The sequence below is a fragment of the Populus alba genome, chromosome 4, assembly GCF_005239225.2.
Source record: "Populus alba chromosome 4, ASM523922v2, whole genome shotgun sequence".
Taxonomy (NCBI): Eukaryota; Viridiplantae; Streptophyta; class Magnoliopsida; order Malpighiales; family Salicaceae; genus Populus; species Populus alba.
This window is the reverse complement of record NC_133287.1, coordinates 14,550,899-14,574,004: the sequence shown is the minus strand read 5'-3', so window position 1 is coordinate 14,574,004 and position 23,106 is coordinate 14,550,899. Positions and strand designations below refer to the sequence as shown.

Sequence of the window (23,106 nt, the reverse complement as noted above, 5' to 3'; positions counted from 1 at the left end):
CCCACCTTCAAATGGTTAATACTCAGAGGTGTTGTGAGTATAACTGATGTTCTTTCTAGTTGTATATAAGTGAATGAGTTTTTAAAAAACTGATTAAATTGTATGTAAAAATAATGGATTAGAAATGAAATTGTTAAGGTGTTTAATGTTTTAAATCATACTTATATCAAGGGAATGGCTTGGGGCCAGTATAAAAGGTTTTTGAGTAGATAGTGACAAAAGATGACTTGTACTTTAAAAAGCAATGAATTCTGTTATGGTGTAAAATGAAATGGATAATAAGTAATTAACCTTTTATGGAAAATGTATGAAGATAAGGGATCATAAATGATTTGAGTGTGTACCCCTGAAGACCAGGAGATTAGGAAGCAGATATATGTTTACCTTTTTAGAAAAAAGAATTCACTTAAAGGAATAAATGGTTAGCTTAGGAATACAAAAGTAAGGTGTATCCTTACTTTATGATACTAAAAGTGTTAAGAATCAGGAAAAGAAATTATGATAATTATGGAAAGGAATCTCCAAATAATTAGTCTAAAACCCAAGATGATTTAAATAAATTATATGGTTTGTGAACTTTGGATTTTGGCATGAAATTTTCAACTATCCAGTTTTACAATATTAAACATATCTCTCAATCCGACCATTAAATCGGGCTGAAATTTTACATGGGACCTTAAAAACATAATTGTTTTACTTTGGGTAAACTTTGAGGTCAGTTGGAGTTTGGAAAGGTCTTGAAACTAAAGACACAATGTCGAGTTAGTGCAATAAACCAAAATTTAGGGGAGACAAGTTGGGGAATAATAGTAATTGACCTATAAAACCTAATGTCACTATACCTTCTGCTATTGTTCACGTGGAACAACAGCTAAAAATCAAGAATTGCCTCTCTTAAAAAATCACTTGATAAATCTTTCCAAATTATGAGATTGAAGTGTTTGTGAGGAGAGAAACACTTTTAGGCAAAAATTAAAAAGCTTGGTTGGAGGAGAGGAACTTGAGGGACAAGTATGGGTGATGAAGAGGAATAACAATTGAAGAAGAAATTGGTAAGAACTCTTCAATTTGAACACAGAATTGTTGATAAAAGTGTTCTTTCTTAGTTTTCCTCCTTGATTTCATAGTTAGTAAAGGATAATTGAAAAAACCCTTAATGTTGTGATTCTAGGGTTCTTGATAATGTATAAGTAATGATAGTCTTTTTGAACATAAAAGTAATGATAATGGATATTATGATGCATGAAAACACTTAGTGTGCTTGTCAAATTTATCCCTTATGTAATTAAAATTCTAACAATCTTATTATCCAACTTCTAGTTGAAATTACTGCTTGAAAACAATGTAATTTAAAGTTAGTGTCTTATAAACGTTGTAGGTATGGATGTTATCTTTTACATGGAACTAGTCTCGACTTATTTGGAGTTATATAACTCCAAATATGACAAACACACTGAGCAAAGGTCCAGGCCGATATAATACTAGATAGATTTTGAGTGCTATTATAATTGTTAATTTTGAGCCTTAAACTGATGTTGTTTTGAGTTGGTGTCTTTATAAATGTTATAGATATGGATGCTATCTTTCAAATGAAACTGGTCTCAACCTTTTTGGGGTTGTATAACTTCAGATATGAGAACACCACTGAGTAAAGGTCCAGACTGACATAGTACTAGATAGATTTTTGGTGCTACTATAATTGTTAATTATGAGCCTTAAAACGATGTCATTTGGAGTTGGTGTCTATATAAATGTTGTAGGTATGAATGTTATCTTTCAAATAAAACTATTGTATGAATGTTATCTTTCAAATAAAACTATTCTCAATGTATTTGGAGTTGCATAACACCAGATATGAGAAAAACACTAAGTAAGGGTCCAGGCTAACATAGTACTGGACAAATTTCTTAGGCTACTATAATGAGCAAGTTTAGACATATACATGGAAAACCTGGGTGTTGTGTCCTTCATGAAAGTTTTAGCCCTATACATTACATATCCATAAAGACAAACCATGCTCAAACAAGAGTTCTGAAACTTTATTTACAATTAAAATACCAAACAGTGTTCGGAGTTGGGTGGACTAAACCAACTAAGAATAATCAAGCTCTAATCTTTACTTGGAATTTGTTGTTGATTAAAGGCTCTAACACTTGGAATGATGTAGTAAAAATTGATGAAATGAACACATAATGTTAATACCCATGTTTTAGCCTATAGAAATTTAGATAGGCGAATCCTTGAGAATGTATATGTTGAACTTGATTGTACTTGACAACATTGTGATGAACTTGACGAGGTTATGGAAAAGAATATGATCCTTAAACATATTTAGTTGTATTTTCTAATTGGAATGCATAGAACACCTTATATCACGTGATAATGAATGAGAATTTTGATGTTGTCACATGAAGAACACAAAAATATGCTTGTTAGGGGAATGACATAGGCTTCGGCCACCTTAAGAGAGGATAGACAAGAAAGGCCCTCGTGAAGATAGTGATGAGTAATGGTTCCTCTTTAACAATGTTTGATGAATGTGTGATCTTGTCATGGAATAGAAACATTACATGTTTCCTTTGCTTCATAAACTTTAGAGGTGAATTTGGTTATGGTTTATGTCCAAAATTAGGTTGGAGTATGGTTTTTAGGAGGAAAACTTACTATTGACCTTATACATGAATTTAGGGAAAAGAAATATTAGAATGGCTTAGTTTTCGTTGATGATTTTCAATAGCAGGATGACTTAGTTTTTGTTGATGATTTTTAGTGTCAGAATGACTTAGCTTTCGCTAACAATTTTCAATGTTAAAATGACTCAATTTTGTTGACAATTATAGTGTCATAATGATATAATTTTTATAGATGATCTTCATTAAAATTAGAGATGAATATTTTGTTATAATATTATCATTGTACAATTATACAAACATGGGAGATGTTTGAATAAATGTATGTGTGTTCTAGTATATGTGTGGAAATGGTCTTTGACATTATCTAAATAAAAATATACTGAGTAATGGTCATTTTATGTATCAGGAGGCACGACCAAGATCAGATCTTCGATAGGGCGAGGACACACCATGTTAGGGGCAGGTAGGTGGTTTCCACCTTTAACTAATTATTATTAAATCCTCGAAGTATTTATACATAATATTGTTACCCGATTTCAATTTATCAAAATTACTCATAAAACATAATGAATAATGATGTGATTAGCTTCAGCTAATGGTATCCATATTGGATAATCAGGATTAAATGGTGTGATTAGCTCTGGCTAATGGTATCCATATTGGATAACTGAGATTCATTGATGAGATTAGCTTTGGCAAATGGTATCTATATTGGATAGCCAAAAATGAATGATGAGATTAGCTTTGGCTAATAGTATCCATATTGGAAAGCCGAAAATGAATGATGAGATTAGCTTTGGCTAATGGTATCCATGCTAGTAGCCGAGAATGAATAATAAGATTACCTTTGGCTAATGGCATCCATGTTGGGTAGCCGAGAATAAGCATTGAAGATTAGCTTTGGCTAATTATATCCATGTTGGATAGTCGAGAGTACAGGATGGGGTTAACTCCGGTTAATGGGGTCTCTACTAGGATTACCGGTAATGAGTGTTGTGAACCATCTCATTTGAAAACCTTTACTAATACAATGAAATAAAGAGTATGATGTGTTATTCACAATTGAAAGTAATGTTTAAAGAATCATATACAAAATTGATCATAGTTATTAATGGAAGAATCCTATATATACAAGGATTCCTACCATAATACATTTTATCAGTTGTTTATTGAACATAGCTCAAATAAAATAATGCAGTATAAGGTTGTATGAAGATATGGAGTAAATACTAAAGATAGCTCGGTAGGAAGATATCAATAGCTAAATTTGGCAATCAAATAGGTTTGCCAAAATTATTGGTATCCATGAGGGGATGACTGGATTACACTTGGTGGCTATAATATTGGCGACTAAGGATGAGATAGGAATGATACTTAGTGGTCACAATGTCAGTGACTAAGGATAAGAAATGAACAATACTTAATGATCGTAGTATCAGTGACTAAGGACAAGATATAAATTGATAGTTGACGATTATTTACCAACATCTATGGATACAACAACTTTTGATGTTTATTTTCCCAAAAGAGTGATGACCAAGTAAGCAAAGTACGATTTAATTAATTATAAGATGATGATGTAGATTCTCCTTTCCCTATGTTTTTATTTAAGTTGACAAGTCTTTTATAAATTATGGGCAACAAAAGTTACTTCCTAGTTGTCCCTAATAAAAGGGAATTCATATGGTTGTCTTTGTTTTGAATAGAGACCATTGTGTTATTGCTTCTAATTAGTAGAAACCATAGTGTTGTTGTTTCCAAATAATGGAAACCATTGAAACTATCCTCGAATATATAATGGAAACCATTGTGTAAGACCATTAACTGATGTTTAAAAATATATATGACAGGGGGGGTTAATTGACAACTTAAGACATAATACCATTTAATGTACTACTAAGTCAAAGTAAATGTTAAGGGGGTGATAATGTAACAAATGATTGTGATACCTAGAAAAATAGAAAAAATGGTAATGTTACAAACAAATTAAGTTAAGTAGTGATGGTGACGAGTACACATAAAATTAATACATGTAGTTACTTCAAGGATTCCCAAGGACATCGGTAACTAGGAAAATGAAATATTAATTATTGATTGGGGAATCAAAAATTAAAAAAATAAGTTGCTACGTGGTGACATATAGTTAGCAACCTTAAATTTGAATGCATTACATAATTTATTGTAAAGGCAATGTTGAAAGTGACAAATATGAACTTGGACGCCATAACAGCTAGTGTGTAATTCAATATTTATATAATGTAATTGATGCTAAAAGAATTCTGGATAAGCATATTGTTCTCCTTCCTTATGAAAAACCACGTACATGTATTTTATGGCTGGATGTTAAATTTGTAATGTTATTTTAGTTGCAATGATGAGCATTAGTATTGTCATATGAGTTGATTTATTATTGAACTTGAGTTGAATGTTTTGAGAAGGATTGTTAAAAGCGTTAGTAGAAATAATAATTCATTTCCCTCATAAAAAAATCATGAGCATAAGTCTTCCTGATGACTAATAACTCTTATAATGCTATATATGTTGCAGGTTTGTGTCACGAAGTGGGCCAATAGTGATTGTGTCGTTTCACTATTTATAATTTTGTTAGGTATTTATTTTTATATATTATAAATTTTAAAATTTTGTTAATAACTTCACCTTGAATTGCACTAAATGGTATAATTGTATTTCTAGCATTTGGTTGTTGCATCTATTTTGTTATGTGTGTGTGTGTGTGTGTGTGTGTGTGTGTCAATTATATGTATGTTTTAAGTAACTGAATAATGAAAAGAATATAAGATGAATTGTGACAAGCGATGTGAAAGAATCAAATGGAGAAACAATTGAATTAGTGGGTGGCCGAAGGCTACTACGTGTATGTAATAGAGTTATTTGATATTTTATTGCCCAGGATGATAAGAAAAGAACTAAGGAAATGTCTAAGATATAGAAGAAACTCTATTGTGAATTTGGTAAACCAAAGAATTAATAATGGGATGTATTATTAGACAGATTGCACACACAAAAATTACTCCATTACACTCAGATATGATGATTAGAAATATGAAAATTACATGGAAATTTTAGATCGTTACACATAACTTATCAGCACATCAAGCATGACTCAAATATAATACAAACAATTTCATCATCATTAAATCTAAAACAATTCTCATTCAATATTTCTCAAACCAAACTTAAAACATTATTCTGTAAACTCAAAATTCAATATCTCCAAATGGTGTAGTTATACATCATCATCATTAGCATAACATATCCAAAATTGAGATAAATTCAATGGTTAAACCTCCCTATATTGGAACAATACCGAATGGATCTGAAAATTAAAGACCTACTGTTTGAAAATAACAATTTCTATTCAGAGTGCTTTTTTTCCAATATTAACTATTCAAAATTTATCAAACATTTGGATGAACAACTCATTCAAGATCTAGATCAATCCAATGGTGGAACAATGAGAAAATGGCCAACGAATGAGACTTTCCTGAAGGGTGCTTTTCCATAAATATTCCTCCAGCGATATCTCTCAAATGGAGTTTGATATTGACAATCCCTCTAGTAAGAATGCAAATAACATTAAGAATAATAACATGTCCAAAAACATCCTAATCCAGTTGTGGATGACCAAGATATGGTTGTCGAAGTTCCCTACCCTGTAAGCATCCCAAAACCTATAGTTTGCAATCAATTTATTCCTTCTATTTGTTCTTATTAAAGTCATTATCATGTAAAAACCCCAAAATTCACAAGAATAATCATTCCCCCATAACAAGTTTTTATATAAACCTTAAAATCTTAAACTTTGAGGTTTTCTTCCCCTCTTTCAATAACAAGAAAAAGAAACAAATTTACTTGAGGGTATGTTCCTCACTATTGCTATTTTAACTCATTTGAGTGAGTTCTTGCAAAAATCTAAAACAATTATGTCCTCCTCTTCCAATTTCTAGCTTTTTCTCTTTATTCTTCTCAAGCTTTCAAGCTCTCTAACTCTCTAAGTTTAGTCACTTAATTTGTTTTCTTGAATATAATCCTCCCAAGAACACTCCCATTTGATTTAGCTTTGAAGAAATTAAGAGAAGATGAAGAAAATGGGACAAAAGTTACTCTCCCTCTTGTTTTCCGTTTGCATTAGTCGTAGGCTATCTTTAAAGGAAGAGAAGAGAATATTTTCTTAATAAAATTACCAAAATGCCTTTATTAATAGCCTATGTGTCATCTTCTTTATTTACTCGACTATCTGTAGTACTCTTGCAAAGCCTTCTCAAACTCCCATTGACCTTTAATTTCAGCCTAGGATAAAAAACTAAGTCTAGAGATCCCTCAAAAAATTTCAGTCCAATCCAATATTCAAATTGAGAAATGTGATCAATACCGTAAAACTTGACAGTCAATATCTTTTACGCGAAAATCTGAATTTCTTGCATTATTTTATTTACTTGGATCATCATAAAATTTTCCCTTAATCTTTACTCATTAAATTCAATATTACCTCATTTATCACTGATTTGTCAAAATACGTTTTTTGGTCGAGGTTTACATATCTTCTCAGTTTTCGTATTCTTCTATCCATTGAAATTTGTCACTGGTTTCGCCAATGTTATGAATTTTAACCTAAAATACATAACCCTCATTTCAATTTCAACAATACCTTTAAATTTATTTATGGAGATCATTATCTCCCTTGCATGTCATAATTATTATTATTTTCACTATTTAGTCATTTCTTTTCATACCGAGTCTCCATTACTTATTGAGGTCCCATTACTTCGATCCTATATTTATGTGGGGGTTTACATATAGACTCAAGAATCAAGAATTATTCAAACTTTAAAACTTGAGGACAAACTTATGAGTAGCAATGTAAATTTTTGCGTATATAATGATGAAAATGAAGACACGAAATAAAATCAAGAATTATTATTATTAAGAAATAACAAAAAACCTATGAAATTTAAGAAAATAAAGAATCAATGCAAGAAAATTCTATTCTACCTAAATTTGAAAGAAATAAATAAAGATCACAAAGAATTTCCAAGATAAGTTTCAGCTAAACCCTAGTTCATGTAAGATCAAAAATTTCCAAATTGCTTCTCCAAGAATCCTTTCAAGATTTGTGATTTTGATTCTTTAAAAAAAAATTAGGTGCCAAATTTTTCAAGTACAAAGATGAACATAATTTGTTGTTTGTATGCAGTTATTTTTATTTCTGCAACTTCAAGACTTTTCTTTTCTTTTCCTTTCAATAATCAATTCTCTTCTTCTTTGTTCTTCTTTTTTTAAAATCAAAATTCCACCAAAATGCCACAAAGATTTAATCTTTTTTATATTGTAATAGCAGAAATCCTGGAGAATAAGAAACCAAGAAAACCAAGAACACAAACCCTAGATGTAACAAGATCTAAAAAAAACTCTAGGATTATTTGTAATGATGAAAAATAAAAAGATATAACCTAAAATTAGTCCAACTCTAATAACAAACTGATGTTAAATTGTCCCTATCGTACGTCAGAAAATCCGTGCGGCATCGGCTGGCGATTTTTCTCGTTGTTGCGTTTGCTTAAATTGGTTCGTTGGAGTCGCCACCTAGTAATTGATTGCGGGCTACTAGGAAACCGGATGTACTGGTTTTATCAGAGATTCGAGGGTAAGGGATTAGTTGTGGTTAGAGAAGGTATTAGCACCCCTAACGCACCCTACCTAAGGTAAGTTGCTTCGCGAATTTGATGTGTTAAAGAAGTTTTAATAATTGTCTTTTCATCGGACATTAGAAATACAACTTACGTATAAGTTAATAATTCTTGACCGTGATCCAATCAAAATATTAAATTCTTCTTTAATCCTTGCAATTTTATCATAAAAAATATATATATAAAAATAAAACAAATACAAATACAAACACACACATTCACTTTTACTATATTTTTTCTTTTCTTTTCTTTTCCTCTTTTTTTTTTTTTGTTACATCCACATTTACAACATCCAAATAAAAATTCAATACTAAACATAAAAAAAATTACATCAACCAATTTAAAATTACAAAACAGCCCCTAAAACATCCCTAGGGATTCTGGAATAGTGCACAAGAACAGTGGCGCGCGTCTTCCCACGCGCAACCGCCACTGGCAGCACGTGGGTTCATGCGCCGCCGCGAACAAGGCCGAAAAACGAGTGGATCTGGCTCAGCTTCCTTTCCTTTTCCCTTCTCTACTGGTGGTGACAACCACCGTCACCTGCAAACAAAGAAAAGAACACAGGCAGTCGATTTTATATTTAATATTTTTTTGTTTTGCAAATCTGCTTCTCTGGTTCAGTTTTTTTCTACAGCTCAGTGTTTTCTTTTCGTTTCCCCTTCTTCTCTGTTTTCAGGTGGTGGGCTGCATGACCAAGGGGTTGTCAGCAGTTGTGCTTCTGTCGCTCTGGCCGGCGAAGATGGAGGAGAATGAGGTGGTCTGATCGTCGGCTTCAGTTGTCTTTGTTGCTATCATCTGCGGCTGCTGGAGCTGCGGCGGAGATGGGAGAGGTTGCTGGCAGTGTTGAGGCAGAGGAAAGGATGATCTCCTCTCCTGGTGGTAGCAACGGCGGTTGGGGCTCACTGCTGGTTAAAGGAGGCCGATGGGTCGGCTGAGACAGGTGAGGGACGGTGTTTGGGTGGATCCGGGTCAGATGAAGAGAGTGGTGGGGAGCTGTTTCATGGCTGTTATGGTTTGATTTCAAAGAGAGGGGAAAGCTATGAAGATGGAGGCATGGCTAAAGGTGAAGATAAGAAAACGGGGGGGAAATGGCTGCATTTTTTGGTTGAGGTTTGAGGGATCTGCCGGAGATTAAAAAAAAAATCAAGCGGGGGGAGAGGGGCGGCAGGCTTTGTAGAGATGGATTCTAGGGTTAGGTTTCCTCTTTTTTTTGTATTTTTTTCTTTCAAAATTACCCCCCTCTTTTGTGTGTGTTGAAGGCTACTATTTATAGGCAAAATGTTGCTAGGTTTTCAAACTTAATCCCTCAACTTCTTTCTTTTTGTAAATTTGATTTTTCTTAATTTTTTTTTGTATTTTTTGAAAACGAGCAATATCAACGTCGACTCGATGAGGAAAATCAATGATTTTAAAAAATAACACGTGAAAAGTCGAACGCATTCGAAAGACCCTTAAAAATTTAAATTCTTTTTTAGACAATGTTGAAAATGCTAAAACGACGAAAATATATTAAAAGTATTTTTTTGGATTTTCAATTTTTTCTTTATTTTTGGATTTTTTTTTGAAAATTTATCAAAATATGGGTCAAAAATTGGGTAGAAATAATCCCATAATTTGAGGTTTTGATGAAAGTTTACAATTTGACCTAACAAGAACCTTACTTTGAAAAACCAAAGTTATATGTAATTGATCATCTCCACCTTATGCCTATAACAAGACACAGACACAAAGTATATAACACAATGAAGTTGATTAATCCTTCAAAGAGTTTACAAGTTCAATCAAGAACTTAATATGAAAATCAATCAACCATATAAGAGAAAAAGGCACACAATATATGGCAACCTTAGATAAAAATCCATCAATTCCAAAATAATATTAACAATTGGTTTATTTAGTAGAAAGTTAACCTTAATCTGACTTAAGGACACAAACTTGATAAATAGACCTTAACACATTAAAAGCCAAAAATAACTAAAATAATAAAATAAAACATAACCTAAATAACCCTTAAATGCTATAGTACCTATAATAAACTAAAAGATAAATAAATAATAATCCGACTAATTAAAACAAGCTCAAAGTTAAATTTCATAATTTGCTGGCAAAATTGAAGCCCAACTTCAAACTAGTGGTTCTCCCTTTTCTTAATTAATTATAAGGTCTACCATATGTCACTAGAAAGGTATGGATGCCTACTTTCCAATGCAACTAAAGTCATATAAAGATTCATTTTACAACTCCAGTTATAGCAAAAATAATCAATGGAAGGTTAGAACTGGTAGATTTCAATCTTCTTAACCCAAGCTTTTTGACTTAACCCATTGAACTCCTCTTTAATCCACTTTGTTTTAGAACTTAGAATAGACCTAATAGAAACTCTTAGTGGATTCTTTCATGTCATAGCCATGATCACATCATCCCTCCTCTCCTCAAAATAATTTGAGCTTGAGTCATCACCTACATCAAATAAAGAAAGATTCTAAACTTTGAATATAGCACTAACATTATACTCACCTTGTAGATCCACTTTATAGGCATTGACCCCTTTAAAGGAATGTGAATGAACCATCTCCTCTAAGCATCAACTTTCATTTCCTATTTCTAGTAAAACTCTCTTTGTGTCTATGCACCCAAACTCAATCTCCCAGTTCAAAGACAACTCTTTTTTGTCCTTTGTTTACTTAGAGTCCATACTTCTCATTCTTTATCTCAACATGTTGTTGTACCTTTTTAAATAATAATTTCATCATATGTGTCTTTCTATTGGCTTTATTTAAGCCTTCAAAGCTCTTTTTTGCCTACTTTTGCCTCCAAAAACATTGTATGAAAATAGTAGCAAATAATAATTTTAGATAAGCATGTCTTAGTAACCACTTTTGTTTTTCAATTTTAATTGGTCTTTATAAATCTGTCTAGGTGACAATGATGTATGTTAGTATGCCCTTCCATCCTTCTCAAGAGAATACCTATTTGTAAATTCATTATGCTTAGCCTTCATATCAAATTATCAAGGTCTCTCCCAACAATAAATGACTAGCATGCATAAGAACCACATCATGCAAAACTTCATCCTTATACTTTCCAATCAAAATAGAAAATCAAAACCAATTTAATCACCATAACTTCATCGCATTCATTCAACCATCGAAGCTTTTAAGGTATGTCATGGTTACCGGTGTTTAGATTCAATTTCTTAACAAGTATAGTACTAGCAACATTAGCACAACTTCCACTATAAATAATAACATTACACACCTTGTTACTAATATGACATCTAGTATGGAAAATGTTCTCTCTTTATTTCTCATTTACCAATTTCATAACAACTTTCTAATCATTAGCCTCTGAAAACTTCTTTTCTTTAACTTTACAATTATCACCCACAATCTCATCATTCACATAAAAAACAATCTCACCATTTTAACTTTATTTTTCTTATGACTAAGAACTCCTTGTCTATTAATCATCTCATCAAACTTACTCATTAACAGTTCCATCATAGCTTCCATTCTATCATGTCTTTCCTACATAGTTCTCATGTTTATTTATTCAACACTTTTTGAAGACAGTGTTTATACTTGAAATAAAGGTTAGTAGCACATAAAAAAAATAATTAATTTTTTTCTCATCAAACCTCAAATGTTTACCCTCACAATAAAATTCATTTCTCTCATGTTTCAAATAATTTATTAGGCTTCTCACTCTAATAGACTTCCTACGCCCTTTACCACTATATTCTCATACTTTGGTTCTAAAAATTAACTTAACAAGTTATCAAACAATTAACCAAACTATATATTTTTTATATATATCTATGGTGTAACACCCCGTAATTTACAACATTTGTAAAGGAATTTTAATCCTTGAACTTAAAAAAACAGGTAATGTTTTTTTACATAACATCGGTACAGTTTCTATTCACCAACCAATAATTCTATCAACAGATGCAATAATACACAATTTATCTTTACAAATTAATAAGGTTTCCATACTTTTTTAGATTACATATATAAATTGTTCTAAAAGTATTCATTTGAAATACAATAATCCCTCCCCAATGAAAGGTTAGATAGCTCAATGACATTTAAGTGGTATTGAGTCCTTCAATAGAAAAATACCTGAAACACACAAACAGAACCATAAAAATCATAATAAGCATTTGCATCACTATAATTGCTAACGTTTACTAATTATACAAGCAAACCCCATTTTTTTAGTCTTCAGTGAACTTCTCAAACTTGTATCACTTCCTAGACTTAGTATATTCTCCTTCACTACTTGACAAATAAGCCTTAACACAATAAAAGCTCAAAATAAGTAAAATAATAAATAAAACCTAACCTAAATAACCCTTAAATATTGGAGTCCTTATAATAAAATAAAAAATAAATAAACAATAGCCCAAATAATTAAAATAAGCCCAAGGTCAAATTTTATAATTTGATTGCAGATTTGAAGCCCAACTTCAAACGAATGGTTCTCTATCTTTGTAATTTAATAATGGTTCTCCAACTTCAAATTCTGTAATTTGATGTGGTAGCTAGGATCACATCATCTCATATCTCTTCAAAATGATTTGACCTCGAATCATCACCAACATCAAATAAAAAAAGATCATAAACTTTGAGTATAGTACTAACATTTTACTCACCTTGTAGATCTACTTTATAGGCATTGACCCCTTCAAGAAATGTGAATGAACCATCTCCTCTAAGTATCAACTTTGATTTCCCATATGTCTAGGAAACCTCTTTTTATGCCTATGCACCCAAACCCAAACCCAAGGCTTTTTTGTCTCCCTTAGATGAGTCTTAAGTCTTTTCTCTCCTCTCTTATTCTTTCATTAAGGTTCACTTTATTTTCACTCTTTAAACTCACGACCTCACATGATTTATTTTTCTCCTTGGCTTTGCTTTCTCTTTTCAGCTTTAATTAGTCTTGTTTAAGCCTTCAAAGTTCTCTTTATGCTAATTTTGTCTTCTAACAACATTGTATGGAAATAGTGGCCGATAATAATTTCAGATAAGCACGCCTATCTAGGTGACAATGATACAAATGTATATGCCCTTCCATCTTTCTCAAGAGAATACCTATTTTTAAATTCATCATGCTTGGCCTTTCTATCAAATTGTCAAGGTCTCCCCAACAATAAATAACTAGCATGCATAGGAACCACATCACGAAAAACATCATCCATATACTTTCCAATCAAAAAAGAAAATCAAAACCAATTTAATCACCATAACTACACCGTATTCATTCAACCATCGAAGCTTTTAAGATTTATCATGGTTATCAATGTTTAGATTCAATGTCTTAACAAGTATAGTACTAGCAATGTTAGCACAACTTCCACTATAAATAATAACACTACACACCTTGTTAATAATATGACATCTAATATGAAAGATGTTCTCTCTTTATTACTCCTTTATCAATTTCATAGAAACTTTTTAATCATTAGCTGTTGAAAACTTCTTTTTTTTAACTTTAAAATTATCGCCCATGATCTCATCATTCACTATAGCATTAATGGTAAGCATTTTAACTTCCATTTCCTTATGGCTAGGAACTCCTTATCTACTAATCATCTCATCAAACATCTGACGCCTATTTTAAGACCAAGTAGTAAGCTTACACCTCGTTTAATTACTAAAATCTACCTTTAGGATGTTTAAACCCCAAGCATTCTTGGAATAGTCCTAGACTGATTCTCGAGCGCCATGAACTAGGTTCAAATCAATTCTCTATCACTCAAGAGTTGGTTTTAGGTGGTATCCTAGGTGTTGTGAACCACGTCCTAGACCTTAAAAGTCTTGGACCACATATCAACCCAAACTCTTGATATGATCCAAGTCCATTTTTTTAATTCTTGAAGCCAACATGACTCCCATAGTATATGGTGAAAATGAAAAGAAAAAAAAAAACTATTTTTTTGTTATTTTAAAAATTCTTGTTAATTTTATATAAAAAAATACAAAAACAAACAAGTTTTTAAATATTTTTTAAAATAAAAATAAAATACAAAAACGATACCAAACAGCACTTAACTAACTTAAACAATAGATGGTTTGATATTTTGATTTATAAAAGACAAATAAGAGAATTACAGTAAGCAAATTCTTAACGGAACTTTTGATAGAACTTTGATGAGATGATGTTTTGCATTAATGGAGGTCGTGATGAGGCAACTAAATGCCCGACAATAAACTACTCTAGCTTTCATTGAATCACGCACAGCTAATTGAAAGAAGATATTTTGATGAAATGATCTTTGTGGAGAACTTATCCCGCTGATGGGTGAATGCCAGCAGATATCCGGAGGCCAAGTTAAACAACTTTTGATGAAGATTCAAGAGAGCCACTATTTTCACAATTGAAATTGAGCGTCACATCCATACCTTAATCTAGCGTTTATCGTCATTCTAGACTCATGTAATTTGGAAATTGAGTCATATGCGAGTATGTGATTTGAAAATGGACAATTGGGTCCCCCTTTATTTGTCAAACGTCCATCCTTACACCCACCACTCTCTTCAATTTATCCCGGGGAATTACTTGAACCCTCTTCACATTTGAGTTTTGAGTGTCGCAATACTTTGTTTACATCTTTTCAAAAAATACAATTTACATCAATGCAAGATATATATATATATATATCATCAATATACCATTTTCTTAGGTAGTGCATCATACAGACTTTTCTCTAATTTTTTAGGTTGAATCTCCTTTTTTATAGATTGTTGGGGGTATTCTCTAGAGATCAGTCTCTCTATCTTCTTTTTCAGGACATGACATTTTTTAATGTCATAATCATGATCATGGTAAAAGTTACAAAACTTGTTAGGGATTTCTTGTATTCATGCCACTCTTCATAAAAGATGGATATCACACAAAATCATTTCTTTGAATGGTAGCCAACATCTCAGCACATATAGTGGTGAAAGGTCAAGAGCTTAGAAGATGTTAAATGATCACTAATAAACCATTTAGTACTCTAGGATACCCTAGTATAAGACTAATGGCATTAGATAGATTTTGCTCTCTAGAAACAAGGGTGTCCTGATCTAATCACACTTGTTTCTTCTTACTTGAATATGTTTCTTTAATGTCTGTTTAACATTAAAAAGAGATTTTTCAATGGGAGCATACAAACGCTCTTAAAAAAGAGTAGTTGTAGACTTCATTAATTAAGATTTCAGGGGCAATAAATTTGAGAAGGTTTTTCATGTTTAATATTTCCTCATTGAGTCTTTAGAGATATGCTATGATGCTTTCATCTCCTCGTTGGATAATAGCAAAGAGTTCAATTGTACTTATTTTAGCTGATATGTTAGTGCTAAAATGAGAGATGAGCTTAACACAAAGATTATGAAAGCTAAGAATGAAGTTGAGCTCAAGGCTGTGATATCACACCGAGCAAACCCATGGAATGTTATTGGAAAAAATTTACACATAGCATCACTCTTTTATTTTATAAGCTCTAGGATGCTTTTTGATATCCATTCTAAATAGCTCGTACAATTATTGTTCTCATATTGTGTCTGAGTCTTTTTCGACGAGGAACATGCAAGCGAGATTCAGAAGAAGATTAATGGCAATAGCCGCATTAATGGCTAAGTCTTATTGAGAAGTGCTTTTCATAGTGCAGCATCGTCATTTTGTCATGTTCCTTTAGAAAACTAGGGTTGTTTTTATGCACCTAATACATGTAATGGAGTTGTGCATTATATTTTTTTGTTGATGGAATAGAAAAGTGCTAAGCTATTCCTATATAACTAAAATAACATTATTGATTACTTACAAGTGACAAGAGAGTTGGTGGATACCTAGAGGTATATAAGTTCCTATAATAAGAAGATTAGTTATTCTCTCATGTCTTGAAGTTACGTCAGTCATGGAAAAAAAATGGTAAAAGATAAAATGAGAATGAACTAGTTTTTTATTTAATTCTCACATATAGCATCATTGATGAAGTTTGCATCATTGATAAAGTCATGAAAACTTCATATATAAATTGGGTTTTCCATGTCTGCATCCTTGGCACCAAACTAGTCTTGAACATAGGGTTGTCTCTTTCCTGAATGGTTTCCACAAAACAAGTTCTTTGTAAGAGAAGGGAACACTCTAATGTTTAATTGAATAAATGTATGAGAATAAAATAATGTACAATAAAAAAAATATAATGAAATTATAGGAAGTGTGTATCTAGGTGCTATGCATCTATGCCTATGAACTTGTATGACTTATTTTAAAATATGATTCTTGGAATTGTTAAGTGCTTGATGATTATTTTTAGAATTGTTGGGTTAATTCCCCTTAAATGGTTGAAAATAACTTAGCTTTCTTACCTTATGATCAAATATTTATAAACCTTGATCATATCTGTTTATCTTGAAAGAGTAATGCTGCAAGTACCTCAGTGTATGTGGAGAATGGGGTCATACCATTTGTGAAGATTATGGTGCTTGTTATGCTTGGTGAAGAAGATGGTGATTGCACAATCATTGGTGTAGAAATGTGGTAATACTTTCCATAGAAAATGCTATGTCTAGAATGTGTTGCTCAATCCCAATAACTGAAAAATGCTTGGAGGTTATTGCAGTGCCGAAAACTCTACGTAGAAAAGTGTGGTGCTTGGTGACTGAATAAAATGCATAGAAATGTGTGATGAGCAAGGATAACCTAGCTTGGTAAAGAAGAAGAAGAAGAAGAAGAAGAAGGGCAAAAGGAGAAGAGAAACTCCAGCAGTTTATATTTGAATATTTATGTATCCCCAGCCACCAATCGATCTTTGGGCCGGAATTTCCAGCACAGGCCCAGATTTAAATAGAGATGGAATTCAGGTTCATTATTCCACTTTTTAGAAAAATAGAATGGTTGGAAGGTGTATAAAATTACTTGCAATTGTGGGATCCAATAATTTTTAAATTAATATTGAAATTAGAAAGATGATGGGATTTATTTGTTGTTGGGCATGTAAGAAATATGACAAATGAAAGTGTAGTTGAATTTGAAAAACAAGATGTACAAACTTGACTACTTTTCGACCAATTTCAAGGGTTAAAATTTTTGAACTGTCATTTTGTTTTTATTTAACACTATTTGTTACATTTAGGACCACAAATTTGTATTAATTAATTTTTTAATTTTACATATAATGGAATCCAGTAATACCCATAATTTTTACAAACTCCTATCAAACATTCTTTAACACTCCATCCTTGAATCTTACCTCTTAACAATTCCTTCCAAAAAATTTACCCCATACCATGTTAACCCTCTTTGACTATTCCCTTTCCTAAAGAATTAGCAAACAAGATTGAAGGGGGTTAAAATTTGACCCCCTTCAATCTAAAAACGAAACACAACCTAAGGTGTTGTAGCTTTCAAGAAATGATCAAAGTAGTTTTATAAAGAAAACAATATTTCTGGCACACAAACTTAAAACATATCATAGTGATTAGAGAGAGTAGTGAAAGGTTGTGAAAGACCTCTAGCACGAAAGTATACACATTAAATCCTCTAAAAAAAATGTCACAGCCGACAAAGTGAACACACCTAAGATGGCATATCTATGCCTTGGCTTTGCCAGCCTGGAATGATTGGATCCTCTGTTGTAACTTGAAGATCTGCAAGACATCAAAATCATCAAAAACGTAAATGGTCATTGATATATATGATCTGCAACGGATAATGCTCTAATTTTGAAACCAAAAGTCATTGTGCAATATACAATGGTGAAGTCTACATGACAGATAAAGGAAGTTTATAAACCAGGACTGAGATTCTATCTTTCACTCTCCACTTCTCTATCCTCTTGAACCATGAATCTACATCCTATTTGATTATTTAAATTCTTTAAAGAAAATGCATGCAAGCTAATATACCCTAACCAACTGATGTTTACCACCACTAAACAACATTCCCCCAAGCCACAATCAGGACAACAAACAACAAAATGCAGGCATCACCCCTCGTACTGAAAAATTAACTGCAAGATGTTAGGCATGCTGAGATGAAACTGGACCATGGTTTCAATGCGTCAAATATTTGTGAAGGTGGTTGTTGATGATGACAGTGAAAATGAATGGACATGAAAAAAGAATAACATGAACATTTTTTCTAAAAGACAGATCATATTATAAAAACACCAAGCAAGCTCTAGGTGAGCAAGCTCGGAGAAAAGACATAATTAAGAGCAAAAACAGAGCCCAGAAAAGGTCCTCCAGAAACAGAGGACCCAAAACTTTAAAGGTTACAAAGCATAGCAGCACCATGTCATAAGAAGTCCACACAAACCCCCAAATTCAGCTCCCAAGAACCAACAACCAGAAAAGAAACAATAATAGCAAAGGCCTTTTTTATCAGTGATCAAAGAAAAATGGAAGTTGATATAAGAAAATGGCTGTCAAGGCACCAAGAACTAAAAGCTTATTACAACTCTACAAAGAAGGCAATAAACATTACACTACAATGATGATCAAAATCTAAATACAAATAGCACAATCAGAAGCATAAATCAATCCTCCTGACAGCTTGATAGTAGCTGCCAGGAGAAATCCAAAGCTCTAGCTAGAAAATCAGAACACACCAAGATGAGAATGACAAGCGCAGCAGGCCTAAATCACAAAAAACAACACCTCAAGATAACATTATGAATAGAAAGGGAGAGGTTCAACAAACTAGCAAGGAGGCGTCTAAAATAAACTGCAGAGAATTCTATGAGAATCAGTTGGAGACAGCACAGAACACAAATAAACATCCAATAAGCCGCACACCAAGCTGGATAATTTGATGCAGACAGAAAGAAAATCAACCATTAAAAGACAGAAAAGGTCATCCTGGAAGAGCAACCAAAGAACAAATTGAAGCAGGCAATCAACAACACAGAGATTGAACCACCGAATTAAGCAAAGCTTTTAAAGTAAAAGTTTTGGCCTGAGACTAAACTAGATGCAGAAGCTTTTGCAAACTTGGAAAGTGCATTAACAGCTGAGAGAGAAAGAGATTGGTCAGAGGAGATATCAAGACATGAAGTGGAAAAATGTAGTCACAACAGCATCTTACAAGAAATTAGAAAGAAGCCATGGGCAGAAAATGTTGATGAACACCGAGAGAGGCGGCCAAAACAAGTCACTGAAATGCTCATAACCAAGAATAATAGAAGACTCGTGTTTTTAACTTTAACAAATAAACCAGTATCAGATTTCAAAATTTTGGCTGCCACAGGTGAACTTTAACTACATAACCAGTGACAAATATCAAAGAGAGCATGAACGGCAAGTGCCATATTGAGAGGCATATGACAAGGCACTTCAATAATAAACTGGATTAAGCAAAAGAAAGGAAAGCCACAAACCGCATCTTTCTTGCTGTTTTGCTTCTCTTCCAAATCTTGAAGAGTTCCATCTAGTCGCTTCCTATATTGTGAAAAGTTCCTTATTAGATTTGTTTCCAATATTCAGTTTTACCCATTGTACAAGCAAAAACAATACAAAACATAAGGGGATTAAAACAAAATCTTCTGCAAGTTAGAAATCTTTATACTTTATTTCTTCTTGTTGTTAGTTTCCGCAAATCTCCCTTCTACAAGAGCCAAAGCAAAGCTCATAAAATTTAAACAGCAGCAAATAGACATTGTCCGTTGAATAGGTATTTCCGTATTCAAGAAATGACAGGAAAAGAACACTGGATCGGTCCAACATATGACAACTCAAAGAGTTATGTCGGTACAGGCTAGCGACCACATTTACTAATGGTAATTGAGCAATCGTTACAGAATAAACAAAACGCAATAGGCACAAATCTCGATCCAGATGTGATTAAAAAAAAATAAATTATTAGTAGATAAGAAAGAACAGCCCACGAAAAAACGAAGAATATAGAAGGGAAAAAAAAGCATACAATTCAGCAGAGATGTATTCGATTCTTTTGCTCACGTTAGCATTAGCCTCAGCCAAGTCTTGCTTCACAAGTACGGGACCAATCAATTTGTAAACATTTGCACCTTCATTCAACAAGTCCAACTCCTATACATGAATAAAAACCCAAATCAGACAAACCCCCTCCCCCAAAAAAAAAAAAAAATTAGACCTACCTTGAGGACAAGCTCGTTCTCTCCAAGCTGGATAGTGTACTTTTTCCTGACTTGATGATTCTTCGCAATATCTGTAATAAAAAAAGTTAGCTAGGGTTTTGGAATCAATACAGCAAGATTGGTAAGGTAAGAATTTTATTTTTATTTTTTGCCTTTTTGGTGTTTGCTAAGATCATTCGCTTTGTTTTCAAGATCTCGCTGCAATTCTCTAATGGCCGTTGACGATCCCATCCTTCCCTTTTCTTTTCTTTTGGTTTGCTCTCCTCTCTTTCTGCCGCTCCCGCTCCCGCTCCCGCTGCCTCTTCTCTTTTATTTTCCCCCTCGAAGTTTATACGGCCCATGTCCTGGCCCGAGAACCAGGCTGTGGACCAAGCACATTCCACACCAGATTTCGGAGTGTTTGATTTCAGCCTGCTTTTTTAATTTGGTGTTAAAAACTTTTTAAGAAAAATAAATTAATTTTTTAGTATTTTTTATTTGTTTTAATGTGAAGATATCAAAAATAAATTTTAAAAAATAAAAAATATATTATTTTGATTCTTTTTCAAGTAAAAAAAAACACTTTAAAAAATAACTATTACTATATTTTTAAACATTGCTCTAATAAAAAAGTGTATTGGTTAAGTTGGCATGCATTTTATTTATAATTTAATTTTACTCTCTTATTTTTATTTTTTTATATTTAATCAATTAAAATGCATGTAAAATTTTTTTTTTTTTTGTTCCAATGCTAAATATGTTAAAAAGCTTGTAAAAGTCATGTGTGCACCAAAATATAAGTTGGGGAAGTTTTTGGATTATTACAGAAGAAACTAAAATCCAATTTAACCTAACCCAATCTAATCTATCACAACAAATAATTATACGAAAAAAATGAGCTTTAAAACCACATAAAAATTATTAAAAAAAAAGTAAATTAAAAAAAATTTGAGTTTCTCAAATAAAAGATATTTTTATCATTGTAAAAGAAGGATAAATTAGAGAATGACATGAAATATCAAGATATATTTAAAGCAATTAAACTTTTAGGGATTTATCATTCTAAAATATAAGGGCAAGTTAAACTAAGTTTTTGTATGTGTTTTTAGAAACAATGGCTCAATATGCTCTTATATTTAAAGGTTTGTTACCAATATGTCCCTAAACTTTAAATCGCATTCAATATATCCTTAAAAAGTTCCTATATTTCCAATTTATTTATTTTTTTTATATAGATTTCTCTCTTCAAAACTAACCAAATCATGACATATGACTTGCATGTGATGAAGTTTACTTTTTATAAAACAAAATACTTTTTTTATTTTAAACTCGCTTTAATTTTATATTAAAGTTTGTTACATTGAGAAGTTATGCTTTCATGTCAAGTGTTTATTAAAATGTGAATATTAAAATTAATCATTGAAGTTTAACGGGTTATTTTCTTATTAATCGAAAAAAATAAACCTTGTTAAAAATACGAAAACTTTTATTATGAAATTAACAATCAATTTGTAATAATTACTTTTTTTATAAAAATCGTGCATGATGAATTTTGATAAAAAAAATAATTAAATTTATTTATTTTAACAAGTTTAAGATTAAAGGTATTTTGAATATATAAAATTTAATTCACATGATAAAATGTTGTTAGTTTGGATGGAGAATCTAACAAAAAAATCAATGAGAAATACAAAAACTTTAAGGAATAAATTGGATGCAATTAATATTTAAAAAATTGATTGGACATAGTTCCTCAAATATAAGATAGATAGAGCCACTTTCCCCTCCTCACTTGATTTTATATATATATATATATCTACAAATTTCTCACCCATAAAACTCACATACAAACTCTTTCTTTCCCTTTATATGTGTATGTATGTATCATATTATTATTATAAATCCTAGGTCAAAAAATATTCAGACTATTGACTATAAAAATTAAAAACAAATCTTTTTAATGTTTGTAAAACTTTTAGAAAGGAATTGGTCTAATAATCATTAGTATAAGAAAATATTCTAAACTTTCCAAGTTTTCTTACTTATAAAACTTAAACACACTTTTTTTGAGAAGTTAGGTAACACTATAAAAATAACTTATTGCATGAAACTTGTTAACACGTACAAGTCTTTTGATTATAGAATAAAAATTGCCACCTAAGAAAGCCATCTTCATTAATTAAAGACATGATACAACATATTCTTATTGGTCAATAAAGATGTTAAATAATTATAACACGTACATATTATTTGACGAGCTATGTTCCTATCTTGGCAAGCTACTAGTCAGGTTGGTCAAATATATTGGTCAATAAGATTTTTGTCGTTTATAAACATTTCAAAATCTCCATTGTTCCTATAAATTTCGACTCATGAAATTTCATATTTTCACTTTGGTTATTCTAACATAAAATTATACATGTTTCATAGAACACAACACTTTACAATTTACTTTAAATCCATTTTGATAACCATTAAAAATTTTCATGATACATTTAACTCCACGTGCTCTTTTATTTCTCTTATCAACTTACAAAGAACAACATATGTTAACTAAGTATTTAAGTCCATTCTATCTCATTTATGATTTGTCTTAGCTACTGATTAGTACTTAAAAGTGCATTCTCATTAAGGTTTTATATCATCGTATTGCACTAAAATATCATTAAATTCCTTAACT

General features: G+C 31.7%; 1 protein-coding gene across 1 annotated transcript; it reads right to left on the bottom strand.

Moving 5' to 3' along the window:
• Positions 1-17,734: 17,734 nt before the first annotated feature.
• Positions 17,735-20,761, bottom strand: LOC118050847 (prefoldin subunit 6). The gene is made up of 5 exons (XM_035061320.2): positions 20,600-20,761; positions 20,448-20,518; positions 20,255-20,379; positions 19,710-19,770; positions 17,735-17,979 (listed from the first exon to the last, which is right to left on the bottom strand). Exons 1-5 carry the CDS (start codon positions 20,676-20,678, stop codon positions 17,923-17,925), a joined length of 393 nt encoding a protein of 130 aa, XP_034917211.1. The 5' UTR covers positions 20,679-20,761; the 3' UTR covers positions 17,735-17,922.
• Between the last annotated feature and the right edge of the window lie 2,345 nt (positions 20,762-23,106).

Bases quoted from the DNA above. Each gene is read 5' to 3' on its own strand.
- LOC118050847 (XM_035061320.2), bottom strand. From the start codon at position 20,678: ATGGGATCGTCAACGGCCATTAGAGAATTGCAGCGAGATCTTGAAAAC. The intron at 20,380-20,447 runs GTAGGTCTAATT...ATTCATGTATAG, and splicing joins AGAACGAGCTTGTCCTCAAG to GAGTTGGACTTGTTGAATGA. The intron at 19,771-20,254 runs GTATGCTTTTTT...TTCACAATATAG, and splicing joins GAATACATCTCTGCTGAATT to GAAGCGACTAGATGGAACTC.